The following is a 19,016-nucleotide window of genomic DNA, read 5'->3' on the forward strand; positions in this document are numbered from 1 at the left end:
TCGTTTGCACCCTTTTTTGTACTCTCACTCGCTTTTAGTTTGTTTAATATGCGTGTTTTCAACCCTGTTGCTGCACTTATTTGTTCACGCAGCACAGGGGTATTGGGTTGGGGGGGTGCAGCATATTGAGCACAGGAACGGGTCAAAATGAGTCCAAGCAGGAAAATAGTTCTAATTTGGACTAAAGCAATGTTCCTAAATGCTGACATTCAGAAGAGACAGATGATATTTTCCTTTTTGTTTTACACATTTTAATTTGTTTCTCCCCGTTTTTGAGAAGTTGTGTGCTTTTTATGGATACAATCCTTAAAAGTTGAATTCTATATAGTTATAAGTTATTATATGTAGTAGTTTTTTATAGAACTGAATAGTTAATATTTTTAATTTTATTTTGCACTGTAGTTTGTTTTTCATGGATTTGGTGTTGTTTGACGTTGCTTAGTATAAACGTGTTTAAATTAGTTAAAATTTCACTGCAGAGTGAAAAAAAGGCTTGTATAATATGGTCGTATGGAAGATGTTTGATTATTCATTTCATGCATAACGCCAATGTATTATTTTTAATATATGGGTGAACGCAAGACAAAATCTGACGATCCGTTTAGAAGCCGAAATGGCCGACTTTCTGTACAGAGGCTAGCTGAAAGAGCCAGAATCCCCATCACTAATAAGTTTGGCGTTACAATAATATACCAGTCAACTTATTCATTTTCCCCATATATGCACATGTTTTTTGATCAACAAAAATGTTCTATGCCACATAACAATTGTACATGAAAAGACAAAATAAAAAACAAAAAATCTTGTTTTTTGTAATCTGTTGAGTTTTTAAGGTTTATTTTCACAAGGGAAATGCAAGTATTAATAAGGGGAGCTATTGGCAGAGGTTGACAGGTATGCAATAACCTTCTGTAGACCGTAGAAGAGGAACCGGTATCCTGTCATAGCGGCCATTACAACAGCAGCGGTACTGATACTCAAAACTTTAATTTTCCAAATCAACACTACAAGTATTACATTTCATTAAACTAATATTGGTGATTTGGTCTGCTTACTTGCTGGTTCAATACAGTATCTTAAAATAGCACAGTATCAGCAATGGAATAATAGGGAATTGTTCTAGCTTTCTGAAAATCGTTAGAATTGAAAAGAATTAGTCTTTACTGCAATCATTAAACGAATTTGCCTCTAGGCGTTGCTTGTGCTCCACCATAAATCTTTTTTCTCTGAAAGATGCTAGAATTTCCTACACTGCTAAAGATTCAATTGTTATTACTTAAGTTCTTTTGAGTTCTGATATGAATTCAACTCCCAAGAAAATAAACCAGGCAGATGGAAAAAACACACACACAATTTTGATGGTAGGGGAAAAAAAGAAAGTGGGGGGGTCGGGGCTTGGTGAAGCACTGTAGATTATGACCCCTGAAAGTTACTACCACAAAAAGAAAGTTTCCCGCTATAATGCTCAATTTTGTGAGATTCTCTTGTACAGAAATAAACGCGCATTCATTGATCGGCCCTTTTATATATGGACCAGGGACGCTCGACCAGGTCATGCCTCCTTGGGGAGGCTCATAGACATCTGAGACCACCAGAATTCGGATGACGGTGGTTAAAGTTGCTAAACTTGTTAGAAAGCCAAAGAAGTGGGAAATGTGCGTGCTGTTCTGTACTCGGGAATGTCCCTCCAATCGACGTAATTACATATGGTGAGAACATTAGTTTATCAATACATACCCTTTGTATGTTTTATTTACATTCAAACGTCATGTTATCAAGTTTCGTTATGGTACATGGTGAATTGGTACGTTCGGTAACTGACCAAAAGGGGATACAGTTGTTCCATCCATAATTCATAGTTCTGAGTTACTTGGAAGTCAATTTTGTGCTGAGCTTATTTTCTTTACAGAATAACAGTAGTCAATTTTTAGTGCAATTAGATGACGAGCAGATTTGTTTTGCATTAAACTCCTGTCTCGTTTACTAATTTGTGGGTGTGACTTGTTTGTTCTGTCATTGCCTTTCATAACCTGTGCATAAATTATACTATGAGGGCACAAATTATTCATGGTTCTACCTTCTTGATATTGCTCTAAAGATGCACCAGATTGACGCATTTGAATCTAAAATGTGCAAACTGTTCTTCCGGGTGGGGGCTTACCCCCGGACCGAGGCTGTCCACCCATTTGGGTCTCACACAATTCAAGCGGAAAAACACTGACTTGTTGAGCGTTCGTGAGACAGCACAAAAGATAATCCGTGAGGTTCATTTAATGATTTAATACAGTGCAGATGTTTCGAAACAACAGTATTCATCGGCGCAACCAGCAAGAACCAATTAATAAGACAAGGTGTGAATTACTGAAATTGGTCTTGCGAGATGATTCTACGTCTTGGGAGAGGTGAGCGCTCTACCGCAACCTTCCCGGTTTATCGCTGTAGCTGGAGTTATATTTATACTTGTTAACTATTCACAAGGGGAAGAGAAACTCAGAGTTAAATAGAAGCGCGATTTAAATGCTGACCGCAACTGTTGCTGTTATTAGCTCAACGGTTGATTTGTTGAGGAAGGTAGTGTTTTAGCATAATTCTTACACCCTAGCAATTCTAGGTGAACACACATGCATGTGAATGTAACCTCCCTACCGACAACCTCAATGTTCACGTCTATGAATGATAGGATTGGATTAGGATGCATGCATGTTGGCATTGGTGGAGAAAATGGGATCATCCCATGTAATGGTCTGATACATCACTATTTGTATTCTGAATGAACATCTGTATATGAGGTAAACCACACCACAATTTGCATTTAGATGTTATATGGAAGAGTCGTCTTTGCTGGGAACGGGGCAACCTATCCTCTTGGGTACGAGGGTTTCTAAGATTCCCGCCTTCTTGCTCGGGAATATCGAAGCATCCATCTAACGGATTAGATTGAAATGCCTCGTTCACTCGAGAAGCTGCTGGAGGCTGCTCCCTTTGTTTTCACGTAACCTAAATAAAATTACAAATGTCAATGGGATAGTGTAAAGAGAGGAACGAGACATCATTTTGTTTTCCAAAACATAATTTTATCCAAATTATGAGCCAAAACTTACCTAAAAAAAAACATCAAGCAAAAAGAATTTTTGATAAATACAGAAAAGGACACCACTCACTTTCAGAGTAAAACAAGCTTTTCGACATAAAAGCAGATGACGCGTTAAGTGTCATTTTTTGGGCTCAAAACAGGCATGTCAAACTCAGTTTGAGTCTGGGGCCTGATCCGGACTTTCTGTTCTCAGGCAGGTCAGATCAGTAAAAGAAAGTCAACTCAAGTCAAGTCAAGTCATGTTTATTTGTTCAGCCCTTATTCACAAGAAGTCTCAAAGGGCTGCACAGACCACAGATTATTGAAAGCTACAGATTATTATTAAACCATCCCCTGATCTAAAACCTACATGAAGGCAAGGAAAACCTCAAAAACTTGAACATGAGGGAACTGAAAAAAACTTAATAGGGGACCGCACATGCGGTAATCCCACTTCCAGGATGATCGGGCTGCGATGGGGGTTGCATTAACAAACAATACAACTAAAAAATTAAATGTTAAATGAAATAAAAAAGCTTACCGTAGTTTTTCAGGGATATGCTTTATTATTTAGCTGACATTAGTAACCTACCCTCAACATTTTAGTAACTGATTATAAGGGATCTTTTTAACACATTTATTCACAAACAATGGAAAACAGTGATTTTCATGTTTGGAATTGAATGTTAACAATCTTATTATTTTGACTGTTGAGTAAATGCATGTTTACATACGAACCAACTCACCACAAAAAAAGTCGGAGATAATAAAAATATGCTTGCCTCGTTTATCATTCTGCTTTGAAATAAACAAAATAGAAATATAAAATATGATCTAATACAGCGAGCAGGTAATAACGTCATATCAAACTAAAAGGCTGGGCCTACTGAAGCTGAGAAAATTTTGCACTTAATGGACTGTATCATGGGCCAGATTGGACGTCAGCTCTTTAACACATTTACTGCCCTCTAGCCGCTTGAAGGAGTATTTGCTCTGTATTTATTTCTTTTTTCAAAAATCATAATTTTGAGAAATTTTGCTTTTTTTGACTGTCTCTGAAAGAAAAAGATGGTCAATTTTAGGTTAAAGGAATATAAAAATAGTCAAATTAATTGGTCTTTCAACATAAACATGTAACTTAATGGTACTGTGTCAAAGCCTTGAAGATATATTTTTTTTACGAAAATAAATAGAATAAGTACAATTTAAAAGTTCGTAGTTGTTTTTTGTTTGCATGTTCTCCCCGTGCTTATGTGAATTTCCTCCATGATCTCCGGTCTCCTCCCACTTTCCAAAAAACATGCATGTCAGGTGAATTGGATGGTCCAAATTGTCCCTAGGTGTGAAAGAGCGAGTGAGCTGTCTATCTCTGTGTGCCCTGCGACCGGCTGGCAACCAGTGGGATGGGCTCCGGCACCCCTGTGACCCCTACTGAGGATAAGCGGTGCAGATAATGGATGGATGGATCTTCAATGACAATTTAGTTTTGCATAATTCACACAGAAAAGTGAATGTTATGAAATGTGTCACTGTTACATCCTATAACTCATGCCGAAAAATGTCCGTAAAAAAGGTTCTAATCCTCTTACACGCTATTCCTTTTCAATGAAAACCTTTCAAATGAAACATACCGTTTGAATTTGGACTGATCCGCTCACCTTCATCCAGTTTAGCAAATTGAATTCCAGCAGCTTTACACACCTCGAGAGGAATTGCTCATTACCGCATACAGACAAGCAATTAGTGGAGTCATCAAAATCCATTGATTAAACAATATGACCCGTCTTTTGGTATCTCATCCCAGTCTGCTAGCAGACACAACAAACCCTAAATCAAGATTTTAATCCTCCAATACATCAGTTAACTAAAATGGTGAGTTATTGACTGTTCCTGGAGAAGCTGCACTACTTAAAGAACTTGCGAGGTCTTAAATCATCAAGCTAGGGTAGTGACAAGGAAACTGGGATATATATCTCTTGAGTAATCAGTAGGAAATAGCCCTTGTTCATCTTAACCTGTCTAGAGGGATTGAAGTACAGATCTTCAGACAACATGAAGTCAGGTTGCTACTACCAAGATAAATCGTGCTAGCAATCCAATAAATCCTAACGAAGATGCTCTCACCTCTGCCCCTCCGATCAGTTCACTTGTAACCCTAACAAAAGTCTATCTTCTCCCCTATTTCCAGTTACACAGCAGTGGCGATGCCGATGCTCTACAACACCCGCTACAGCTCCAGAAGGAGGGTGACCATCATGATCTCAGTGGTGTGGGTGCTCTCTTTCGCCATATCCTGTCCTCTCCTTTTCGGGCTCAATAATACAGGTAAGAGAAAGCAAACCATGAGTTTATTCTTAAGTCAAGTCACATTCATATGTACAGCCCGTTATCACAATAAGTCTCAAAGGGCTGCACAGACAACCATTACAACATCACCTAATCTCAAACATTCATGATGGCAATGAAAAACTCAGATCATCACAGGATGTGGAAAATTAAGAAACCTTGAGAAGGAGCCACAAGAGGGGTAACCCCCGTTCCAGGATGAACAGTTTGCAATGCATGTTGCAAGGGCAACAACATACAATACATAGTCAACATCAACAATAGGTTTAGATAAAAACAGACCTCATGCTAAAACTCCTGTTGACAGCAAACACAAGCTTCCTTTCTCAAAATCTCAACGGATGCAGCAGGTACTAGATGATGGCATGCATTTGTTCCATGGTCCGATGACTTTGTGAAACATTCACACTTGTCCGCTCAAGGAAAAAAAAACAAAAGTAGGACATCAATATTAATAACAAGTTATCGTATATAAGTGTGATAAGTGTACATTCAAACACCTTTACTGAGGTTGCAGATCTTGTGTAACATTCCACAGAACTCTCTAAAATCTGTAGATTTATTCTTGGCTCTTGGAATTAGTAGAAGACCTGTATTATCCAAGTGAGGGCTCCAAGCTGGAATATAGAAAAGCAAGATAAAAGGGGGGAAAATCTATGCAAAACTCTATATGGTGGTTACAGAACCTTAAAGTCATATCTTAAACTGACAGGTAGCTTTTACAGGTCAGCTAAAATTGGGTTAGTATGAGCAAACTTTTTTTGTGCTAGTGGAAAGTCTCACTGCAGCATTTTGCAACAGCAGCAACTTTTTGATGTGAGACATACTTAATGGACGTAAGGAAAAAAAAACTCCTGAGACAACCACATTTCCCTTGCATTGTGAATGCATCAGCATTGTGGTTTCACATTTGATTTGCATGACATGCCTTCCATACAGGAGTTTATCTCAAGAGGTCGAAGTTGAACGAGCTGCGTTTTGCTGGCCCTCACAGAATGTTCCCTTTGAAAATATTATTTATCTGCAGTGATATATATATATATATATATATATATATATATATATATATATATATATATATATATATATATATATATATATATATATATATATATATATATATATATATATATATATATATATATATATATATATATATATATATATATATATATATATATATATGATTTTATTTCTGAATGCAATACGCAACACTTTTTTTCTGTTATTCTAACATTCGATATGAAAATATAAGCTGCCCAAGTTAAAAGATTTATAACTTTGACCCTGAAATTAATACCTCAAAATTGTGTTGATGCTGCAGTAAAAGCTTTGAAGCTGCACTTGCAGTCAAATGACGCTAGAGTTAAAGTGTTGGAGCTGCATAACTCTTGACTCAAAGCTTTAAGTCACTTCAACCCTCTAATTAACATAGAGTTAAAGCTCGTTCAACCCTAGAGTTACTAAGTGGCTTTAACTCTGCAGTTAAGTCTTTATAGCTGCTTTAACTTTTTAGTTAACATAGAGTTGAAGCTCACTTAACTCTGAAGTTAACACTTTAAAGTTATTTTGAGCGTTGAGTTTATCTAGAGGTAATGTGATACAGCTTATTTAACTCTGGATTTAAAAAGCTTATTCAACCCTGTAGGAAAATATTTGAAGCTGCTTCAACCATCTTGATAAATGGTAAATGGTCAAGTCAAGTCAAGAAAATGGTAAATGGACTGCATTTCTATCTTGCTTTTAACTAGTCACTGAAGACCTTACAAAGCGCGTTGCAATGAACTTCGCTCTTACCCGTTCACCCACACACCGATAGTGGAGTCAGCCATGCAAGGCACCTACATGCTTATTGGGGGCATAAGGGGTGCAGTTTCTTGCCCAAAGACACTCTAAGGAGCCGTGAATAGAACCTGCAACATTTTGTTTCCAAGACAAGTGGATTAGAGGTAGAGGTAGAGGTAGAGGTAGAGTAGAGTAGAGTAGAGTAGGGTAGGGTAGGGTAGGGTAGGGTAGGGTAGGGTAGGGTAGGGTAGGGTAGGGTGGAGTAGGATAGGGTAGGGTAGGGTGGAGTAGGGTAGGGTAGGGTGGAGTAGAGTAGATTTCACTTAACTCTGATCATTTGAAATTGGTTTAATTCTTGAGGTGACCTAGAGTTAAAGTGTTAAATCTAATTTTATTCTGGGTTCAAGAAGCTGCTTTAAAACCTTGGAAGATGATTTAAATTGAGTTCAAACTACTAACTTTTAGGCAGGGGTCTCAAACTTATTTTACTTGGGAGCCTATACTGAGCTCGGGTCTGGTTGAGAATGGGCTCACAGAAAAAATAGGGAAAAACTAAAAAATATGAAAAAGAAATGTAAAAAAAAGAAAATAACAATTACAAGATAAGGGTACCTATAGCTACAAGTTGGCAGGCGTTGATGTCAACTCCCTCTAGGTGAACCTCATTTTATGTCGAATAAACCCCTATTTCTCCACCAATAAGTATTTTGTTATGTATTATGTTTATGACAATTTTTGTCTTTTTAATACTTTTTTTTTTCAATCAATATTGTTTTTTAATGGATGTTGTTTTATCACCAGGAGGCGTTTAATAATACACACTGTCCTTTTAAATTTTAATATTAAGGCTGGAGGCCTCAAACTTTCATCCCGCATGCTAGCAGTTTAAGACCTCTGCATTCAAGTAAACAAGGTGAATCTTCATTTAGCAGTTATGCTTCACGCAAATCGACCAAGTCGGGCTTTTCACAGAAGACTTCATATCGACCTTAGCTGTGAAGATGTTTCACCCTAAAAGTGAACTCACCCGGACAGCCCAGATAAGTACAAGTAGTTTTTAAAAATGGATGACAGGATGGATGTAAATATCAAGCCCTCGGACACACAGAGGTGCTCACTGTTGCGATGACTCACTCTCTACAGTCCCCAAGCTGGGGGGATAAAAAGGATTGTCATGTTCCCAGTGACGAGAAAAGAAGCCTAATAAAGTAAATTGTGTAAATAACCCCCAGGTGAAGAAAGGTGACATTTCCTGATGAATTTTCAGACCATTAAACATGACAAACAAACCTTCTTCTGCAAAAGCAATTTGGAGGTACCGCACATCACCTAGAAGCAGATTATTTTTTTTACATTCATGGGTACCAATTTTGATATAGGAGTTTTATTTGCAACGAAAATTTTGCTCGGTATACTATGGAAAATCCAGTTCACTGGCCGTCCCAGCAGCTCTCACTAGATACCGATCATGACAGCATCATCTCTTTCGGTTTGCGCATGCAAACTACAACAGGCAAACATATAAGAAAACATTGCTGTGAAAACTTTTTGTGTGTATGATAATTTAAACTTACAGTAAGTGCTTATGTATCATCAACAGTCTCTCAATCTCATACTTTGCTCCCCTATTAATGTTTTCAAATCCTCCTTATCACGCAATAATGCACCTCACAAACGCAACACGCCACCTATTTACTCACAGCAAGACAGACTATGTAGAATACCACCACAAAACTAACAAGTTCTCATTTGCTACAAATGACCGAAACGATACGGATTTAAGTCCAAAACCAGATCTGCCATATTAAAGAAAATAAATCCTCCAAACAAACTTGAAATTTTCAAAATATGTATCAAATGCAGAAAAAATGTAAAAGTTGACAGGTATGTACGAATTCCCTGCAAATTATTATTTTGATGATATTATTATTTTAATAAGTATTATATAAGATAACAAACTAGCACCAGTATTAGCAAACTTACAGTATATAGCTGTGATTTTCAACCACTGTGCCGCGACACACTAGTGTACCGTGAGAGATCGTCAGGTGTGCCGTGAGAAATTATTCAATGTCACTTTTAAAAATTAAAAAAAATTATAAAACATTTATGAATCTTTTTCTGCAAATACTATGTCATTGTCAAGTGTCTGTGCAGTAAAAACTGGGGGTATTATAAATTATATTGTAATTAAACATACTGATCATTTTCATTTTATGATATTTTTGTTAGTGGTGTGCCGCTAAGTTTTTCCAAAGTGAAAAACATGCCCTGGCTCAAAAAAGTTTGAAAAACACTGGTCTATAGTAAGCATTGGTAGCAAACACTCACAATACCCCGACATACATCCTGGTTACTTACACTTACTTTTCATTCAACGTTAATGAAAATCCATACCAGGTCACCAAAATAACAGATATGAAATAGACACCGCAAACACGGACATGGCTAAAGATGTCCTCCGTCCAGTCAGTTATCTGGCAGCCACAGGCTCCTACGAGGCTTTAGAAAAGGCCTGTTTTCTCTGTGAATTGCAAAAAAAAGTTGTCTTCTTTAAAATTGCGAATTATGCACCCGAACACACAACAGCTAGGCATGATGATTTTTGTAAATCGCGACTCTAAAATTGCAACTCAACAAATAAATCTTACCTCTCTCTATTCAAACTCGTACTTTGGCTCAGCAATGCAAGGGCATCCTGGGCTAACCTGGTAATGACGCTTCTAGGGGAAGCAACTCCACAATCGTCATAAAAATGGGATTTACAAATGCCTTCTGTTTTTCTTTTTCCCTGCAGCGACTCGGGAGGCGACGCTGTGCGTGATCGCCAACCCAGCCTTTGTAGTGTATTCGTCTATTGTGTCCTTCTACGTCCCCTTCATCATCACCCTGCTGGTTTACGTCCAGATCTACGTGGTCCTGAGAAAGCGCAGGAAGCGTGTCAACACTAAACCCAAGAAACGCATGTGTCAGGCCGCCGTGCCTGACGTGGCCACGTCACTAAAGGTGGGCTCAAAATGTGAAAAAACAATCGTCCATTGTCGAAGACGGAAAAATACGTCAATATACTTAAATGGCAATTAGTTAGTTCAATTATGAGTTACTTATGCCCTATGCGTGTGTGGGTGTGTGTGGTGCGGAAGGGGGAAAAGGGTTTCTTTACAGTACTATATAAAGCAATGGTCTGTGAAGTCATTACACAGTCGCGTATTGACAAATGAGCGGATAATGATTTTGATGAGAAAATAATCAAAGCGAGGCAGACTCATTTCCATATGGCTTGCTAGCGGCACTTGTTTGTGAAATAACCTCGTCCTCGACTTTACAACGCCATCTCGTTAATGGGCTGACTTTCGTCGGGAGATCACGTTCTCGCCTAGCTGTCTCGCCATGTATTGACTGTTCCTAATCACGTTGTGACCATACTGGTTGAGTCTAAAGCGGTAGGTTCACCTCAATATTATTGTGATAAACATTGGAATTATGGCGATCAGAGTTTTAGTTAGGCTGTTGTTAATAGTTCTAGAGAAAAGCGTGTGGTCTTGGGGTTTAGGGTTGAACTGAAGCGATCTCTGGCACTCGTTTCAGCTGGCGAATTATTATCGGTATGGCCTTTTAGCATGCCCAGGGGTTACATTGCGTCTGTTCGGAGCCTATCCATGCTCTCCACACACCGGCACTTTTTTCGGCCAGGCTTTCATGGACAAGAGGGGATTTTGTTTCAGATAATTTTATTCAAGAAACACTGGACAATTTTCACCTAAGGTTTATGGCTCACGTCCACTATTGTCAAAGGGTGCATTGCAAGTTAGCTTTTTGATTTGGCCTCCTCTCATGGGGTAACATCATGAATAAATGAAAAAAATAATGGAAAAAAAAATCATCTTTAATGTCATTCTACTATAGCACAACAGAATACGAGGGCTTCTACTTTCAGTGTAAGGCAGACCTGGGCACTCCGGTCCTGGAGGGCCGCATGTTCTGCATGATTTTTAAGGTTTCTCTGATCCGATACAGGTGATTCCAATCACCAGTATCGTTAACGAGCACTTGCTAGCTTGCTAACGACGTTATAATTTGTATCACCTGAGTTAAAGAAGAGCAAACTTCAAAATCTGGCAGGACGTGCGGCCCTCCAAGACCGGAGAGCCCAGGTCTGGTGTAAGGAGCGATGTAGAGAGCGTCCGGCTAGCTGCATGTTAGCATCGGGTTGAGCAAGGTATCCATGATGATTAAAATACAGCAGTTGAATTTCCACAATTTGTAGCACCAGGTCATCTATTTCATGGGTAATGGATCTGGCATTGGTGAGATACTGGCTCAATTCTGCATGTTGTTGTGAGAGTTGTTACATAGCCGGAGTAGCGTTTGCTTTTTCTCCCTTTGCTGCCTCCGTGGCTTTCAAGACCTGATAACAATCCACAGAGCACCCAGTGATCTGAAAAGTTTGGCAGTGATGTTGTATCAATGTCTGTAACCAATGTACACAAGCTTCTGTCAGGTGTAGTGGTGTAATGCTGATGTATGCGTGGATAGTCTAATGACAAACTTTCAATGCTTTTTTTGTGTAGACAAAAAAAAGAGAGAGCCAAAAGCCGCTGTGTACGTGTCGCCATACGGATCAATTTTAATAAGTACTTGAAAATTAAATGGTAAAGTCACAAACAAACCAACCCATGACACATTCATCTTTCATTTGAACATCCAACATAATAAGTTTAGACCAATGATAAAATCAAACCAAGCCTGTAGTTGGCGGTCTGTTTTCGGGTATGCGCGTGATGTCACATGAAAACCGTCAATAGACATCTGAGCGGGTAATGATTATGATGAGAAAATAATCAAGGGAGGCAGACTTATTTCCATACAGCTGGCTGCTGGCACTTGTTTGTTGTGAAATAACGTCACCGGTGACTTTACGACGCCATCTTGTTAATGGGCTGACTTTTGTTGGAAGATCACGTCCTCGCCAGGCTGTCTTACCACATATTTCGCTTTGACCTTCTTGGCTACCGTTCTCGCACCTCCTCCCCTTCTCCCGTCATCTGTGAGGTGAAATTGCACCCGCATCTCGTTTGACACTTTTTTTCTTTTTGTTTTCCCCCCAAAATACAGGAGTGCACTCACCCGGAAGACGTGAGGCTGTGCACGGTGATCGTCAAGTCAAACGGGAGCTTCCCCGCCAACAAGAAGAAGGTGGTGCGTTATCATTTTGCTCTTCTGCTTCCTCTCCTGTGTGACGACAAGCGAAAGTGACGAACATGAAGGGAGGTTTAGCAAGATGTCACCTTGAGATGTGACATCCCTGTCTGCTGTGTTAAACGAGGGAAAGGCGTAATGATTGGCTAGTCAATTGGGCAGAACGGATTCATTGTGTTTTGAATTAATGGACCATATGCAGGGAGTGGCGTTAAGTGTTTCTAGTGCAAAGGTCAGTTGGCGATGGCCATTTGTTAAATGAGAGCAGGCGCCATCTACCATTAAACCGGACCAAAAGGCACACTTGATGATAAGCCAAACTCGTTACTTGAGGTATTGACATAATAAGACTGTATACAGGAATAGCTGTAACCGTCTATGACCCATTTATAAAAGACCATTTAAAGAAATGTATTAGCAAATGGCTGCATTTTCTCTCCAACTTTAACATCGTCTTCGAGAGGATATTGACCAAAGCTCTGGGTTATCATGAATGTACACTCACCATTGGTGGGAATAACATTCTTAACCTATGTTTTGCTGATGATATTACCAGATTAGCATGAGAAAAAAAGGAACTCAACCGTTCATCAGCTGGACAAAGCATCAACCCAGTTTGGGATAAAAAGCAGCACAGTAAAAACAAATGTAATGACCAACAATCCCAAGGTATCACTAAAAAATTCACCATTAACCACTAAGCTTGAACCATCACCAAATTTAAATATCTTGGAGTTGTCCAATCAGAAGAAGGGTCATGGCCAGGATAGCTCAAACAGCAGCACTTGCCAGGCTTATATACATCTGGAGGGACAAGAACATAAAACATAGCAAAATCAAAGATCAGACCCACGCAAGCGCTGGTTACTTCCATCTCCCTTTACATTTGCGAGACAGAGAAACATCCATGCATCAGCTCAATAGCCAATGTGACAAACTGTGCGCAGACGAAAACTTCAGTGGTCTAGTCACGTCACAAACTCATCAGGACTGGCCAAAACTATTCTCCAATACACAGTCCATAGGATCATGAGGCGACCACATCAAGAAATTGACTGGTGCCAACTTTGCCACGACCCAAAAACAGGTCAACAACTGTCAGCAGTGGAGAAAGCTGTCCAGAGTTGTGTCCTCAGTGGTCCCAGAAAGGGTTACTTAACCGCGATCACCAAAACTAATAATGCACTTACTATTGTAATTGAGACAGGGCTCCTACTTTCCGCATTCTCCATGATTGTTGATAGGTGGTTGGATATGTCTCTGCAAACACAGGAAAGAGCATGAAATAACTCTCCAACACTTCTCCATCTCCCCCTATTTCTCTGACCCAACGTGTTCCACCCCAAACAGCATTGCTTAAAGGAAGATAAAAGCAAGTAGGTGTGGTCGAAAAAAAACATAAGGGCTTTTCGAACTTGTTTGGCCATTGTTAACACATACCCAATGGAGAAAATATTTAACTTTTTACATTTTTAAGGACACATTAAAAGACCCCAACTGGTTAAGAAATATATTTATTGAAGTAAAATACGGTTTGCTCTTATTCTTCTCACTGTAGCTACTTTCAATTAATTAATCATCATGTTTACTAGAAAAAGGAAGTCAAAATAGAGTCAACAAGAAAAAAAAACATACGAGAGAGAGAGAGAGAGAGAGAGAGAGAGAGAGAGAGAGAGAGAGAGAGAGAGAGAGAGAGAGAGAGAGAGAGAGAGAGAGAGAGAGAGAGAGAGCGAGAGCAGAGGGGTTAGGGTGTCTGTGGCACAGTTCTGAGGTCATGGGTTCAAATCCAGCTACCGGCCTTCATGTGTAGAGTTTGCATGTTCTAATAGTATTTGCATGGGTTTCCTCTGGGCACTCTGTTTTCTTCCCACGTTCCCGAAAACATGCATTTCACGTTAATTGGCCGGTCCAAATTGTTCCTAGCTGTGGATGACTCAGTGAGTTGTCTGTCTCTGTGTGCCCTGCAACTGACCGGCAACCAGTTAAAGGTGTCCCCTGCATGGATGGTTGCATAGTATACACGTTTTTAAATTGATATAAATTAAGGACATGTTTAATGTCATCATCCATCTCCTTTTAAACCTGTTTACCAGATTTTCATCAAAGACGTGGCCAGCAAGGCCGAGGACCTGGAACTGGACGAGCTAAACAGCGGAAGCAGTAGCCATAGACAGAAAGCGCAACGCGGCCTGGGAGACACTCCGGCTACCAGCAACCAGCGGCTGATGCCTGCCAAGGCCAACGCCAGCCCTACGTCCTCGCCTCCGACTCCCCCCGAGGAAAGCCAGCGAGAGGAGAAGAACGGCGACCCGAAGGAGGCCCTCGGAGACCCCTCGCAAATGGTGGCCAAAGTCTTCCAGACGCAGACGTTGCCAAACGGCAAGACGCAAACCTCTTTGAAAAGCATGAGCAAGAGGAAGATCTCCCAGCAGAAGGAGAAGAAGGCCACACAGATGTTAGCTATCGTCCTTGGTAAGTTAGCTCTCATCACTCACAGTGCTGAAAGGATTTGACCCTTCTTGATTTATGTATAGTTTGCATATTTGCAAACAAATTTTAAAATCACATGCCCAGTCAAAAAGATGTTTATAGTTTGAGGATTTCTATTTCATTGAATTTCAAATACACTATAAATATTTTCTGTTACAGCTAGAAGGCTATTCTTTGTTGTAAGGTGCTCCATATTCTTTATTTTCTATTATCTTGTATGATAATAAGGATGGTGTCATGCAAAAATGTAATTAAGACAATTTTGTAAATTATACTATTTTTTAGGGCTGCTTTGGGGGGTTGCAAGAGGTTTTATTTTTACTAAAGGGGCCACGAGAGAGAATAATTTAGAAGCACTGATCTAGAGGGAACTGAAATGGTTGTACACCATCTTGCTTCTAAGGATGCCCCTGAACAACTTGTGAAGGTCTGACACCAAAATAAATGAACATGCATTTTGGTCACTTTGGGTGTCAGGGTTCGGCGCCTGCAGTGCCTCCCCTTCTCCAAGAGATGATTGCGATACCCACATTCCAGTCTCTCTCCCCACTTCCCTGTCCAGGTCCTCCCAATCCACATTAGCCATCCACTGCTATAAATACTAGTCTCCCAAGTACTGTTGCTGGAACGTCTCAGTACTCTGCTCAAAACATTCCCTTGCCAAGATGACAAACTTCTCATCCCAAGACTTCAAGATATTTCTCAAATATTCTTCTCAAGACTTCCATCCCCCAAGACAACCTTCTCAAGTATCTCTCCCAAGATTCCCCTCCTCGGCAGTCTTGTTCCCACTCTCCAATCTCAGTAGTAAGTCTAATTAAATAAACGCCTGCTGCTCACATCCCTGTTTTCCAATTTATTGTGTCCTGTATTTGGGTCTTTGTGACAACCACGTGAGATTGAAGTTTTGTATTCCCCCTTGGGCTTTGTAGCACTCGTGATTGTTTGCTCTACACAATACAGTGAAATTTAGTAGTCACATATCACCAGGGCCAGAGTGGGCCCCTTTTTCAGTCTAGGAGTTTTGTACCCAAAGCTGGCCCAATTAGCTATGGAGGAGGAATTTAGAGAAATTGAACAGCAGCAAGCCCTTATGACGCATTCACATTGGGAAGAAATGCAGCTACATGTTTACCATTTTAATCTAAAGGAAATGTATATAAAGATTCTGATATTGATGAAACCATATTTACCTTTGTACAGTATCAGTCATTCAAAATAAAAATCATATTTAAGTAGGTTACTTAAAACATCAAAACTATCCTAATCCCAAGCAAGGCAGTGGTCTCTTCAACTTTCCTGATGACAATGTCATTGTCTATTAGACATGCGAACATCCTTTTCAGTATTGTTGGTTGGTTGGATCAATTTAACCATTAGGTTAGGGTTGTGGGGCACCATTTCCTGGGGTGTGTCTTGGGAAAGTACAGCCTGGTGGCGCCTATCCCTCTACAGGCCAACATGTGTTTCCTCCTGGCCAGTAAGCTTCTTAGCCTAGTTCTCACACAATTTAAAGCAAATAAACACTGCTCACATGCAACCTGAGTACAGGAAAGGCTTAACAGAACCGTATATGCCAGCCCAATGACATGGCATGCATCTATGAAGAAGTTATATGGTGAGAGGACCTGTTTTTTTTATTATTTTTTTTCCCAAGATTTTTGCATCTTTTTCTTATTTTTTTCCTGCCTTTTCTTCCTTTTGAACATTTCCTTGTATCCTATTGATCTTCTAGACGTTTTATCTTTCCTTTATTTTTCTCTTTTGCATCTCTTTATTTTTTTCTTCTGTTGTTTCTTTTTCATTGTTGCGTTTTTTCGTTGTTAGCTTTATATGTCCTCCAAAAGTAATTCTGTGCATGATATTACATAATAATTTTAATACATGGGTAGGAGCAACAAAAACAATCCACGGAGACTTTTGGGAGCTGAAAGAGTTGTGTATTTTTAGTTAGTTGTGCGGAAAAAAACACATCTCATTAAAAAAAGAGCAGGCAAAATGTGAAAGATGAGTGAAATGAATAATAACAGTCCTTGCTTTAATGCGTTGAGTTTTTTTTTCGTGAGTTTTTTGTCTCCACTTAGCAGCTTCCTGCTCTCCATCGTACCATATCATTCACGCGTTTCATTTTACAACTAGAGAAAAGAAGAGTAGTGGTGGGCCAAACCAACTTCAAATTTGAGAGGGGAGAATTCCCCCTATCATAAAACTCACCTCATCTGTTGCGCTGAATGTGGCCAAAACGCTAACTAGAGAATAAATGCACGAGTATTTTTTTTTTCTTATCCAGCCAGCCCAAACTCCACTTTGACATAAGCTAGCCCATCTGGAAATCTCCCGTTCTTCCCGATGGCCACTCCGGCATTGCATATCACAGATTCCCTTTAAGTGCACAAGAATTTCATGAACGTTGTCAAATTATCTGGCCTTGGGAGGAAGAGCAGTATTGCTTTATACATTTTAAAATTTTGAGAGCTGCCATTATTGGCAAGGGGTTATGTTTATTTTTGCTTCCTATTTTCTTCCGTGTCTTTTTCAACCCATGTAACTTGTTAAACTTTTTTTCTTTACTTACAAAAGATTCATGGTCCAATGTGGCAGCACCAGAACAGGAGAGTACAGCGAATTTCCATGTTGTCAGGGCCCTTTACAGTTCTCCTGCTCTTCTTTTTATTGACTTGCTTGATATTTATGGCTTGCAGTTCAAAAAGTGTCGAGGACAGTTGTAACTAAAGTAAATCATCTGTCTTGGTAAAGTGTCTTGTTCCACTAGCACAGGATTTTGCTCAGGCACTAGTTTTTTTTATTTTTTTCCTCTTGCAATATTTATTTATAACCATGTAAAAATACTATAAATAAATAAGTGGAAGAAGTAAAGTTATTTTCAAATATTTTTAATGAAAAAAAAGACAGGAGATTTGTGTTGTTCTTCTTGTAATTTCATAAAAATACCAATTCAAATGTGCTTGATATGAGCCCTTTGAGCTTGAATTTTCCTATTTTAAATGAGAAAAGTTTACCCCAAAAAAGCACAATGAATAATGCGTTACTAATAAAACAAGTTTTGAAATTCATATCTAAACACTCCCTGAAATTAAAGTACAGTGACTAGCGAAACTATTTGGCCCCCTTGAACTTTGTGACCTTTTGCCACATTTCAGACTTCAAACATCAAGATATAAAACTTTAATTTCTTGTGAAGCATCAAAAGTGGGTGTGCAAAATTATAATATAAAAAAGATTATGAGACGTGTAAATGTGAAAAATAGGATACGTCTTTAGTACCGGCCCTTTGGCCCCATTTTCCAATGTGATGTGGCCCACGACTTTAAATAGTTATCTAAACCTGCTGTATTAGATCGGATCAGAACGATACCAAAATTCCCAGTATTGTCCTCCCTGGCAGTATAATGTTTTTATTTTTTTGTATGCAATAAAACACATTTGCAAAGCCGTCATTCATTATGTCCCATTTGCCCCTCCCTTGCTCTTAGGTGTGTTCATCATATGCTGGTTGCCCTTTTTCATCACACACATCTTGAACACGCACTGCACCAAATGCAGAGTCCCCGCCGAGATGTATAACGCCTTTACGTGGTTGGGCTACGTCAACAGCGCCGTCAATCCCATCATCTACACCACCTTCAACGTGGAGTTCCGAAAGGCCTTCATCAAAATTTTGCACTGCTGAAAACGCGACCGAGGCTGAAGGACCAAGACGAGCGTTTCACCAGGCAAATACCTCATCTCGGGAAGGAAAACGCCAGATTCAGGGAAGCTAAGGGACTAAGAAACTATTTTGGAGAAAGGATTTTTGTGTGAGTGTGAATACATAAAGGAGGGCTTTTTCCCTCCCGAAACTTTGAATGTAAAACAAGAAATGTCTGTAACAATGGCCTCGTTTGGCAAAGACAGCAGTATCTTGTTCGAGCAAAACAAGAAGAGAAAAAGAAAAAAAAAACATTGGTCTTGTCTCTGTGTAATGTGTACTACAGGGTGTTTCGAAACAATTGACCCCATATCTGAAAAACTGCTCGAGGGATCTTGGTGAAACTAAACACAGTTTACAGTGCCTGGCAAATATATTGTCTCTCCAAGAACTTTTAATCATATTGCCTCATCT

General features: G+C 39.4%; 1 protein-coding gene across 1 annotated transcript in view; it reads left to right on the plus strand.

The window, feature by feature from the left end:
• drd2a (dopamine receptor D2a) overlaps positions 1–18,719 on the plus strand; it is a 104,585-nt gene extending 85,866 nt beyond the window's left edge. The window contains exons 4-8 of the mRNA XM_088345411.1: positions 5,262–5,398; positions 10,002–10,210; positions 12,320–12,403; positions 14,497–14,875; positions 18,388–18,719. Of these exons, the coding sequence (XP_088201537.1) occupies positions 5,262–5,398; positions 10,002–10,210; positions 12,320–12,403; positions 14,497–14,875; positions 18,388–18,584 (1,006 nt within the window). The 3' untranslated portion in view covers positions 18,585–18,719. The remainder of the gene's footprint in view (positions 1–5,261; positions 5,399–10,001; positions 10,211–12,319; positions 12,404–14,496; positions 14,876–18,387) is intronic.
• The last annotated feature ends 297 nt before the right edge of the window (positions 18,720–19,016 follow it).

This window comes from Urocampus carinirostris, chromosome 10 (assembly GCF_059441175.1).
Source record: "Urocampus carinirostris isolate Australia breed hairy pipefish chromosome 10, RoL_Ucar_1.0, whole genome shotgun sequence".
In the NCBI taxonomy this organism is placed as follows: domain Eukaryota; kingdom Metazoa; phylum Chordata; class Actinopteri; order Syngnathiformes; family Syngnathidae; genus Urocampus; species Urocampus carinirostris.